Source organism: Anguilla anguilla, chromosome 12, assembly GCF_013347855.1.
Source record: "Anguilla anguilla isolate fAngAng1 chromosome 12, fAngAng1.pri, whole genome shotgun sequence".
Lineage (NCBI taxonomy): Eukaryota > Metazoa > Chordata > Actinopteri > Anguilliformes > Anguillidae > Anguilla > Anguilla anguilla.
The window spans coordinates 26,891,386-26,903,805 of NC_049212.1; the positions used below are offsets into that span (position 1 = coordinate 26,891,386).

Consider the following 12,420-nt stretch of genomic DNA (forward strand, 5'->3'; position numbering starts at 1 on the left):
ATATTGTACTTGTTGTAAATATAGCAAGTTTATGTTTCATTTCGAGTCTATGTCTTAGCCCACGCGTGCTGTCTGAATTACTTGTAGGCATCAGAACATTGAATGTGTATATTGTTATTATGCTACATAATGTGTGTTCTTAGTATGAAAACTAGTGGCGTTGGCTAACTATCGGCTCGCATAAATTCATTAAGACGTCCATAAAGCAGTTAATAGAGTTAACAATGAAAAAAGTTATTTCTTACTTTCTTCAATATATGATTTATTCTGTAAATATATATTTGTCAAAAGCCTGTAGTAAGCATGAAATGATGAATTCGCATCCGATGTAGATTTCAATTAAGCGGGCCACAACATGCTGATCGTAGAGCTGTGGTAAAAATTCATGCACTGTAGGCTGCCTCGCTGATTCCGATCCTGTCCGTTGTTTCAGAATGAGCGGTACGTTTCCTTTTCTAACATCAAAATATTTTCGTGAGCTGTTAAAAGTTCATGCGCATCGCATTATTTTACTTTCCTTACAAACCTATAAAACAGAAAGAAAGCTCTCGTGTCCTTGATAGTAAAATTTTCTATTATTAAACCGCCAGCAAGCCGTGTTACCATTTCTGTGGGAGAGGGAATCCCTAAACGTCATCGCCTTGGATACCAAACAAAAACACAGGCAATATTGCTCCATATATGGACACGTACGTCATCGGAACTCCGAGGGCGGGCCTAGGAGTTCCTTTTACTTCGTGTTCGCTTAGATTCATTCATAAAGACGAAGAGCCACTGCACTGGACTCATGCTTTTATACCGTCGGTCCTACAGCAACGCGTGGATTATTCTCTGGATTTATAAACACATTTCTACTTTTTATTAAGGTTGACGCAAGGAGAATCAACTTACTGGGTCTTATTTTGTCACGCATCAAGGAGTGTATTGTGAAAAAAGGCCAAGAAAACTTGAAGGAATTTCTTTCAAGTAAAGACCTAGTTTGCCTTCTTAATGCAACTTGTTTGGAGGGGAACCGAGAACATCTCTCCGGAATACTCCAAGAAAGTTAGTAAAGGTAAGGTACTATATTTCTGTAACATGTATGTACATCAGTCTATTTATAAGTTACCGTTTTCGTTATTAGGCTTCACCAGTAAATATCATTGTAATACGAATTACTATAGGGTACTTATGTAGGCTAATTATTCGCTACTGTATTTTTGGTTAAATCTTCATGCACGCGGTTCCTATATGCATTTTATCAGCCTAATTGTAAAATAAAACACATATAATAGTATGAATCCAAATGCATAATATAACGACCTAACATAAACTAACGCAGTCTACGTGTTTCTCCTTTGAACGTATTTGTGTACGCTACATACAGGAAAAATTAGAAATTTACTTGTTCACACAGGGCACATCGATTTGTATCCGGGAACAGCAGGTGCCTCGGTGTCTCTCGGCTTTGCCGGGGAGATGTTCCAAGGGTTCCCCGGCGACCTCGATTCTGGCTCCCGTGGTAGCTCGTCTCCGTCCATTGAGTCACAATATCTGTCCTCTGTGGACTCCTTTGGGAGCCCGCCAACCACCAGCGCTCCACAAGTAAGTCCCGTTCTTATACTGTCGGTGCCTCGACTACGCTTGCCACTGTGACAGACGATAAATCCTAGTTTAGAGGATTAAATATGTGCTAAGTGAGAAACTTCCCGATAACGTCTTGGTAAACTGGCTGTTAATCATTAGGCTACATTCGAAAGTCGGATAAAATGCAGTCTATAAAACAGAAAGTATCAAAACGAATCTCTGACAGCGAATGCAACCTACTGTAGCAAACGCAGACTACTATTGCATGTTGGTGAATAAAGACAACTACGGTGCTAGTTTTCGAAGCCAAAGTTTTCCGCTTGCAGTGTTTAGGCTATACAGCCAACTTATTTTAAAATATTATTTTGCTGGAGAGGGCGGTAGAGCTTGTTCAAAATCTCCCCCGCAAAGTCCGTCTCCTATCCCGGCTAACGGGTGTTTTCATGTTTAAGCTGTGGAGGCTGTCAACTCGGCAAATGAACTGATACTGACTTCTTACAGTAACGTGGTTGGTTTCCACGCTGCGCAACGGATGACAAGGCTTTGGAACTCTCCGACTGACGATTAGCACGCACACGCATAGCTCCTCCCTCGATCGCCTCTCTTCTCTGGCCTCGCTGTGACGTACATGCGTTCTATTTTGGAGTGTTACGTCGCGTTGCTAAGGGGAACACCGGGGGGCGGATGAGGAAGAAGAAAGGGGTGGAATATTCTAGAAATTTGATTGGTCGAAACAGAGTCTTCGTAGACACACATCCCTCTCTCTCAGTCGCTCAATATTAATATTAATGAAAAACTGAGTGCGCTGTAGTATCACAGTTTACCGCTGTGCTAAAAAAAGCAGTGTCCTCCGTAGAGACGGGGTATCTAAATCCTTTTCAGTTTGTATCTTAGAAGAGTTAAAAATATTATTCCTTTTCGTACAAATATACCGAAAAACTCGGTATATTTGTTAAATATAGTTATAATATAATATAGTATAATAATTAAATATTGAGCTCATTACCTTGCAGCCTATAGAGAAAATATTAAACTTTTACATTTGAAACCGTTTTTAAAAACATGCTACATTTAATAAATCGCACATTATCAGTAATAACAGCTGGTTGTATTAACATCACGTTGAATCTATAAGTGCTTACAATTTCAAGCATTCACCAAAATCATATCTCTAGATAACTTTTACAACCGTACAGTAAAGAAGTTCAGACGTGATACACAGCACAGTACAAGTGTTCTCATTACAGACTCCATGGATATACCGTCTCTGCCTTGAACAGGATTGTTAACAGTTGTGTGCAGTTTCCATGTGGTGCATTTTTTAAAATACTTTAATTCTGTTGACTTAATACAATTCCACCATATTAGTGACCATTTTTATCAATCATATGAAATTTTCTTTCATATGATTGTAGATTGTGGTTAAAACTGTTCTGGTAAAAGTTTTCATTATTTGCATTATTAGTTTTTCTCCTATATGTACCTGTGATTTAAGATATTTTTTGGTGTGCAAAGACTTTCATTAATAGATTCTGGTTAGCAAAATGTTTACTTTTGGAAATCTGCATAGATTCGTAAAATTTTACTGCCATGTAAAGAATTAAAGTATCTCAGATACATAGTTCACCCAGGTCTACTCTGAATGTAGTAGGCACTGGGAAACTGAATTCTAGCCAGAAAATAACCCCAACATTCTCTCCCCCCTCCCCATCCTCTCTTATTTCTGTCTTTGTGTGTGTGTGTGTGTGTGTGTGTGTGCACGTTTCCCAGGAGTGTGCATCTACTTCAGGTGGGGCGGTAGGGGTGGGGGCTGGGGCTTGTAGTAGTGGGGAAGGAGGGGAGATGCCGGGCTCCTTTGTGCCCACAGTGACGGCCATCACGACCAGTCATGACCTGCAGTGGATGGTGCAGCCCAGCCTGAGCTCCGCGGGCCAGGGCGCGGCTGGGACGTCCACCATGGCGCAGCCAGCCCCCCTGGACACCTACGAGCTGCCGGGCACAAGCTATTCCTCGGGTGCTGGCTTCACTCCGCCCAGCACTGGCACCGATGCCCCTGGACCTGTTCGCCAGTCTCGAACCCGCAGCCGGCGCGCACGTGATGAGTCTGTGAGTGTGGTTTTGCTTTGTCAGTTTTCAGATTTTTTAAAGCTGCCTCTCATTTTTCCTCTTTTGTGTCTATGAAATCCTTCTGGTTTCGATGCAAGCGTAACCCGTTTGAGGAAAGACAGTAAGCCGTCTGATGGCCTGTGGCATAGCGCACGTGCATGCCCCTGTGCGTACTCCTCCATGCATCTGCACTTGTGTACCTGTGCGTCTGCACATCCGTGTCTGCATGCGAGGGTGTATTCACTGCGACCTCTGACCCCTCAGCTGACCCCGGAGGAGGAAGAGAAGAGACGCGTCCGGCGGGAACGAAACAAGCTGGCTGCCGCCAAGTGCCGAAACAGACGGCGCGAGCTGACGGACAGGCTGCAGTCGGTGAGCCATACTACAGTTACTGCAGCGGCGATGATTAAAAATAACAGTTACCTTTATAAACAATATATTTAAGACTTGTAATTATATTACAGTGCAGATGTAATAGGGTTTTGGGGTAATCAGTGTGTCAGCAGTGGTAATTGCTAGGAACATTAACGGACTGGTTAATGATTAAGAGTAGGAGATTATTAGCAAAGAGCGCAATTATTGTAATTAGCGGAGAACTCTTTCCTGATTGGTCCCTCCTCCCTCACCCTGGCTTTGTGCCTCTGCGCTCCCCCAACAGGAGACGGATATCCTGGAGGAGGAAAAGGCCGAGCTGGAGGCGGAGATCTCAGAGCTACAGAAGGAGAAGGAGCGGCTGGAGTTTGTCCTGGTCGCCCACCAGCCGGGCTGCAAGATTCCGTACCACGAGGAGCAGGCGTCTGCGCAGCTGCAGCCGGGCGTGTCCGTGGTGGGCCTGACTGTGAAAGAGGACACTTTCTACCTGCCTCCCGCCTACACGCCCCACCCCTCCACTCAGCCGCCGCCCCCCCCGCCACCACCACCGCCAGCGCCCCCCCAGCCGGGGATGATGCAGGAGGTAGCCTTTTCTAGTTCTTTCTATGCGCAGAGCGAGCCGGTACTGGGCGGCTCCTGCCTGGCGGCCGGCGCTTGCAGTCATGACATCGGCAGCTGCACCCCCTCATACACCTCTTCATTTGTGTTCACCTACCCAGAGGGAGCCTGTGGGGTCAACGCGCACCAGCGGAACAGCAGCAGTGATCAGTCCTCTGACTCCCTAAACTCCCCCTCTCTGCTCGCACTCTGAGAGCCACACACCCGCGCGCAGGCACACACGCGCAGACACGCACACACAGACACACGCGCGCAGGCACACACACGCAGGCACACACACACAGTTATACACATGCAGGCACACACATACAGGCACACACGCGCAGGCACACATGCAGACACACACACGCAGAAACACGCATGCAGATACGCACACACAGGCACATGCTTAGACACATAGACACATGCTTGCAGGAACACATATCTTAACTTGCTATTATACGAGCGCACTTCCCCCTATTCCAAACTCCTTCTTCAACCACCCGTCTCTTGCTCCTTTCCTCTCTTCTGCTGGTTCTGATCTTAATGTGGCTTCTCTCACTCTATCTTGCTCCCTCTCCCCCATGGTGACCACCTTCAGAATATGTGTGCTTATGCAGAAGTAGGATAAAGGACTCCTTTCGGCCAAACTCCACCCCACCCCACCTCTGCCTCCCCCTACCCCTGCTCCCCCCTTCACCTGACCACATCCGATCCACGCTGCTGCTTCTTCTCCATTTGCTGGGACCTCGGATGTTAGGGTCGCTCGTACCCGTCTCTCGTGCTCTCACTTTCCGCCCCTTCTCTCGGATCCATCTCTCCATCTCTGTTTCTTCTCTCCTGTGTCTCTCCCTCTCTATGAAGCCCCCAGCCAGCGAGAGCCCTCTGGGCCTGACCAGCTCCTGGGACCTCGACTGAACCAGCCACCCCTTCCTATGCCACGCCCTGTCCCAGAGGAACTGCAGAGTATTACGCAAACCTAGCAATTTCAAAAAAAGAAATAAAAAAAGAATTAAACAAGTGACATAAAACATGAAGATAAAGCAAAAAGGAACACAGCTCTTTATTTGTTTCCTAAAAGCGGCTTTGCCGGATGCGGGGGGGAAAATTCAGAGACTATTTTGCATTTGGAATGTTACTCATTATAAAGCGGTGGAGACAGCCAATCAGGAATGAGGAAAAGGAGGTGAAGTCTTGGATGAAGAAGGAGGGTGGTAGACACAACCCAGGGACTGGCAGCGAGACAGCAGGCAGTTCTTTTGCTCTATCAGGGCTCTGGATCGGTAAACACACAGACAAAAAATCTATATATGTGCACTCGCAATAGCCACCTGAGGTTGGCTGCCTCCTCAAGCAAACCCTGCAGTATGACCCACCTCCCACCCCCCACCCCCCCATGCCCCAGCTTCTCCAGCTGCACTGTGGCCCTGCCCACCAGTTACGTATTCTTTTGCACCTTGTCTTTGCCTTTCCATTTTCAATGAGTACATTTTGGTCACTTTGTTGTCAGTTTGTTGTGTTTTGTGTGTGTGCGTGTGTTTGTTTTTTTATGTGTTATTTTGACTTAAGTGGTGCCAAAAAACTGAGCGGGATGTACAGTGAATAGATATTCTTTGCCTCTGCTCCGTTCCTTGGTTTTGTTTTTAATTGCGATGTCGGAGGGGAAGGATTTTAGACGCCTCTTAATGCAGGGGAAAGTGGTCTCAGGGCCCCCTGCCTGCTCACCCCGTCAGCCGCCCTGTCCCGGGGAAACGTGTCGACTGCAAGAGCAGCCTTTTTTGATTGTGATGGGAAACTGCAGACCATTATCCCTGTTTTATTTCTTTCTGAGGCATATTTTGTGATAGAGAGAGAGTTAGAGAGGAGGACAGAGAACGGAGAAGGAGAGAGGTATATTTTTGTATATATATTTTTCATTTACCTGTGAAATCTATTTTTTTAAGTTTGAAATAGGGTGTGGGGAAAGAAGTTGATATTCCCTTTGCTCTAGCCTGTAGTGATGATGTCAAGCCAACGGGCATGATGGGACCTGAAGCTTTTTATGTCGTTGTTGCTATTATCTTATATTGTAACTATTACTATTATTGTCACTATAATTATTTTATTGTTTATATAAGTTTGGCACGTCTTGCACTATGAACCTTTTTATATGGAGAAAGGAACATAAAAACAATATGCATACGCATATACATTATTGTATGGATGTTCGGATATATACATTGATTGTAAAGTATGAATGTTTGGGGGAAAGGCTGACTTAATTACCATATTTCAATGAAGAAGGGAGATGTGTCTGTTAGAAATTGGTCACTGTTTGCTTTAGATTTATTATAGATATTTTTCTAAATGAAATTATTTAAAAAATTATAAATGAATAAACAACAGTCTCCCATGGATGAGGAGCTTATCACTGCCTAAGCCCCTGTTGTATGTTTATATGTGCAATTTGTATAATTATATTAAACAAATGTATGAATATACCGACATTGAATATATACGTATGTATATATGCATATATATGTATGTGTATAAATATATACATACATTGGGAATGCCGTTGTATTTCAGCTTTGATAATGGTTGTTTTTTTTCTGATTGGTTGGTCCGCTGGCAGGCCTTAGAACCTGTTGCCGCTGGTCAACGTCAATATCAAGGGCAATGTACATCCTACACAAAACCACAAAAATGTGAATTGAATGTGCTCAAATCCTATTGAAATCAACCTGTTAATGGCTTCTCCTTTTTTGGGGTGCTACGCAATGCTACAAGAAGTTTGCGCCACAAAGAGGTCTAATTAATTAAATTATTTCATGTTGCTGTCTGCAGTTGCTCTTCTCTGCTCTCTTTTGGACAAACTTTGAACTGGCATGTCTGTTCCAAAAACATTTGGAGTCCTTGTACCCAGTTGTTGTTTCTTTTCAACTTTGCAGCAAATGTGTATTGCCCTTTGTAAAACATGTTACAGCCCTTACAAGTTTATTGGTGCCTTCTTGCTACAAGAAATTGAGAAGACCTGTTGGGTTTGTTGTCTATGGGGTTGTCCTGTGACTTGCAACAGGTCCTGTTGTCTGTTCAATGTCTGTGCCAATATTCCACCATTTATCTGGAATCAGACCTTCAGGGTGCCTGGAGGTATTATTGCAACCCTACCCATGGTCTTCAGCACCAATTTGTGCCCTGTAACCAAAATAATAAGGCTGCTTGCATTAAAAACTAAATGTACAAACTGATATTTGAAGTTTCAGCAGTTTGTCAAAACAGCCATTAAAAGGTCTTTAAGATATCCAGTCACACCACTGGAGAGATACAGATTCAAACTAAAGTTGATTCTCAAGCCAGTTTTCCTAAATTCCATTTGAAATTAGATTAAATAAGTTGAACAAGTGAACTGGCCCTTTTCTATAAAACTGGTAACAGGCTTACTGTAACTATAATTGCAGGAGTAATTTCAATGTCATCTCCAAAATGAGGGTGAATCTGTATCCACTCATAAAAGAAGGGACCAGCTGTACACACAATAAAGATATACATTTTGTATCATTGACTCTGTTTGGTGAGATACTGACATGTGCACTGGGTCATTTCATTTTCCCAAGTGCTGCATAGTAATGTGTTTTATTTTGAAATTGGTTTGGTTGAAGAAAGGTTGGTTTTGATCAAAGTAATCTAAACGACAGTATGAATCCAAATATGTAAATATGGGATGTTGTGAGCTTTAAAATGGTGAGTGCAAGTGACTGTGATACAGAGGGGAGATACCCTAGGAGGACCTACCGTGAGTGTGACAACACTATTGGGACCACAGTCTGTGGTGTCGGATACGGCTAAACTGCTTCTGCTTAATCTGTGATGCAAGGCTGGCTTGCAGTGGCTGTGGGCTCATTGGAGCCTTAATCACTTGCACTCAGTGGTATGGCCCTACATGGTGGAGCCTCCTCTGTCTCACCCTCCTTCCATTTCTCACTCCCGGCACCTACATTCCTGTTGGGTCCTTCCCAGTCCTGCCCTCAATGCCCCTCTCAAGAGCCCTGCACTGTTCTCTTCCAGACTCAAGGGGACAGTGCAGAGAGGGGGGCAGATGTAGACGGAGGTAGCAATGGGAGACTCGCGCAGCATCTAGATCTTAATTGGGGTTCCCAAATTTGGTTCCCATGGTTTCCCAAACAAAATGGAAATTTGGTTTTCCTTTTAAAATCATTCTGTTTAATATTCCATATTTGACACATTTAACACAGTGACTTTTTTGATTTTCAGTACTAAATATGGATTTTATAGTTCATGACTTAACATGTCCTTGGGAATATTATGATCGTTGTAATTCATGACATTTATATTGTACCAAATACATGCCTGATATAGCTCAATGGTATATGATGTCATGTTTCAGACATGCTTCCATACAGAAGTGTGTTATTTCAGCCTTTAGTAGGTGATGGAAGTTCTGAGATGCGGTCATTATGGGGCCTTGTTATTTGAATGTTTGGGAATTGTATACTGTCAATCAACAATTTGTAAAGATCAATTAAGACTTGCTCTTTAAAGCAAAACACTATTATATGTCAGAGTTCGAGAAGTCATGCAACATAGGTTTCAGATTCTCCCCATGCTCCAAACACGAAGCCAGAGCTGGGGGATTCTTCCACATTCTCTTTACTGACCAGATGGTTAGATCTGTATTCTTTTGTTTAATGCTTTTTCCTCTTTTCCCCAATTTGAAAAGCCTAATCATGCTTACACTGCAATGCTCATGGCAACCTCAATTGTCAATTCAGGAGAATGCAGACAAGTATGTGCTCTAGTCCAAAGCAAGTTCAGTTTTTGTTTCTTAAGTTGCAGTTGCACAGACATGAGTTGAAGGACCAGAGTTCATGTGTCAACAAACTTGCCACTGTACTGAGCTGTTGGGGTAGCTGATGTGCAATGAGTGCCTGTGATCCTGACCAACTGAAACCCTTCCATACCTGAGTGAGCCAGTGGTATGTCCCTCTGTAGGATCCCCGCCAGGTGGCACTGGCATGGTCTGGATTTGATACCAGTCCATGGGGCCCATCCATGCACTAGAATAGTGCCATAAAAGGATGAGCCACCCAGCAACTCCAGATATGTATTCCTAACACTGAACTGTGTTAGCGACTGCTGAATCTGAAACCGGTTTTTGTATCTTATAAATATTCATAAATGGGCCACGACCAAGGACTGTACCAACCGGCAATGTATGTTCTGTGTTCTGGTTACACCCCTTTATGAATAAACTGTAATGTAGTCTTGTAAGCAAATTTAAACTTTCAGGAGTAAGGAAGAAGACAGACTGGAGCTGACCATCTGGTTAAAATAGAGAATGTGTGATCCCACTCCTGGATTGTATTCATGGCTGTTTTGAGACCATGATGTCACCCAGGAGCCAGCTTATTGCAAGCCACACCTCAAACCAATGGGATTGTTTCTCCCTAAGTCCAGAGTCTAAGGCCTTAACCACTGTATCAGTGCCGTTGTTTTGGACAGGTGTGTCTAGTTACACCATTGTTTGCTAGAGTGCATTTGCTTAATGTGAGGGTTTGTAGGACCTTACATATTTATATGTGTACAGTGGATCCATAACAAAATTGAAGTGCTTATGTGCATGTAAATGTGTATATACCCATACATATATATATATATATATATATATTTGTACATCAATCTTTTTTGTATATTCTCTGTGATGCTGTTGTTTGACTAACCTTTGACTGCCCCGCAGACTGATTGTCATTCCTTTAATGAATGGCTACATCAGATTCCTCCAACGCTGAACACTCTAGCCCTGGAGCCTTTAGACTTCAATCTTGGGGAGTTTGTCCCTCAAGGGCTGCCATACAATTCTGTGTGTAATGAAAAGAGGGTGGGGCAAGTTAATCAAAGGAGACTGAAGGTGTGTACAGGATGTTTGTAGGTTTGTCTGTTTGTGTGTATGTGGGGGGGGGGGGGGGGGGGGGAAGACAGACATCTATTCCTCTTATGTGTCGTTCCTGTGAGCCTGTGTCTGGTTTTCAGACAAATACCTATAAATCATACTGAACTTTTTTGGGTAGAAGTGGGAGTAATATTGCCATGATTTGTGAGTTGCCAAATGCACTTTATAAATCCATTGTCCACTGAAATGCAATATTCTGAAACATATGTAGCTAATCTATTTGAAGAACTTATACAGTTAGACTAATAACACACTGTATATTATGTGTATTCAGTGCCATAAGGTTTTTATAAATGTAGTTTGCAACCCTTAATTGTAACTTTTGCCATATCTTCCCCACTACAGCCTTATCAGAGATAAAGTGTATCCAATGGTACTGTGGGTACTGTATGACGGTGACGCACCGTACTAATCTGTGAATGTGCATCAATTATTTATGTCCCTTCTGGATTCTAGACTGTGTCATTTTATGGGTAACCCTCTTTGGGAGTCCTTCACCTGTTGATGTAAATATAATTTTACTGCCTTTGTCAGTTTATTCATCACAGGGGTTACATTTTGGTTTCCCCGTTGGAATAAAAATATAAAAATCTTGATATGAATGGTGACTTTATTATGATTTCATTTTTCCTTTTTTAGCTGTATTAAGACATTTCAAGCATTTGGCAGAACAAATGTACAATGGCAGCATGTACGACGTCCAAGCGGTGGTTTGGGATAGGCTGTCAGCTGCCAATGGACTGCTTGAATTGAACAAATGCAGCGGATGGTGTTTGGCTCCTCTGTGTCCCTGTATCTAAAAATACATTTGCTGTTGAAATGCAACATTTTAATGTTGGTCAAATACATGATTGTTTTATGATGTTGATAAAATAAGGGAAGGGAAGGCCCACTCTGTCTGAACAGAGCTCTCATTAACCTGAAGTCTTCATCCCTTTAATACTATTCTTCATTATTTAATATTTTTTCTTCAGAAAGTTTATATAATGGTGTAAGCTGTATAACTGCCTCTCCTGTTTACTCTTCAAAATATAGGATGGGCATCACCTTTGTTTTCAATCAGACTGTGAACAATAAGAGGGCATCCACCCTCTATTACTGTAATATGTCTTTGCATGTGTGTGTGTGTGTGTGTGTGTGTGCGTATGTGCATGTGTGCTCGTGCGCATTCGCATGCGCCTGTATGTGTGACTGTGTGTCTGTGTGTGTATGTATGTGTGTGCATGTGTGCATCAAAATCAAAAGTAACTTAGAAACATTTACAGAAAGATTTCTTGTCTTGCATTTGATAGCTTCTGGAACTATACAGCTCTGGGCATAATGGAACTTATCCTCTGTTAACCAATGGGAAATGTTCATGTATATGTATGTTTTTAATGTATGATTTTATTGCCAAATAAAATTTTGTTCAGTTCATTGTGTGTTTCACTGTCTAGGTTGTACGTATATTCTGTTAACATTGAATTATTTGTTTTCAGGGGTTTCGTTAGATTTTTTTTCTTTTCTATCCATAGATATGTGAGTACATGAGTACATAACAAGAGCTTCCAGTATTTTCAATGCACAATGCCAGCCATGTCAACCTCCACAGCAAAGGGACATTTATTTCACAAAGAAAGGTCTTATACTACACTCTAGTGGCACTACGTAGATATTACCACTTCAGGATAGCATATAACCGCAGTTGCAATGGTACGATTCATTGTGGTTGTATTTGAAAGCGTCTTTGAGGACTAATTTTGAAGAATTTTGAAGGTCTGTGTTTTGCTCAGTCTGCAACAAGATGCCGGTAACAAGTCAATTCACACTTATCGGCTTTTCGTGTGCTA

At 42.7% G+C, this 12,420-nt stretch overlaps 1 protein-coding gene across 1 annotated transcript; it reads left to right on the forward strand.

Moving 5' to 3' along the window:
* The first annotated feature begins 772 nt into the window (after nt 1-772).
* Nucleotides 773-4,954, forward strand: fosb (FBJ murine osteosarcoma viral oncogene homolog B). The gene is made up of 5 exons (XM_035383893.1): nt 773-1,054; nt 1,397-1,584; nt 3,337-3,672; nt 3,937-4,044; nt 4,331-4,954. Exons 1-5 carry the CDS (start codon nt 991-993, stop codon nt 4,853-4,855), a joined length of 1,221 nt encoding a protein of 406 aa, XP_035239784.1. The 5' UTR covers nt 773-990; the 3' UTR covers nt 4,856-4,954.
* The last annotated feature ends 7,466 nt before the right edge of the window (nt 4,955-12,420 follow it).

What these genes read in the sequence shown, in the direction of transcription:
- fosb (XM_035383893.1), top strand. Translation starts at nt 991, where the DNA reads ATGCAACTTGTTTGGAGGGGAACCGAGAACATCTCTCCGGAATACTCC. An exon ending in GGCGCGCACGTGATGAGTCT is followed by an intron (nt 3,673 to 3,936) that starts GTGAGTGTGGTT and finishes CTGACCCCTCAG; the next exon opens with CTGACCCCGGAGGAGGAAGA. An exon ending in TGACGGACAGGCTGCAGTCG is followed by an intron (nt 4,045 to 4,330) that starts GTGAGCCATACT and finishes CTCCCCCAACAG; the next exon opens with GAGACGGATATCCTGGAGGA.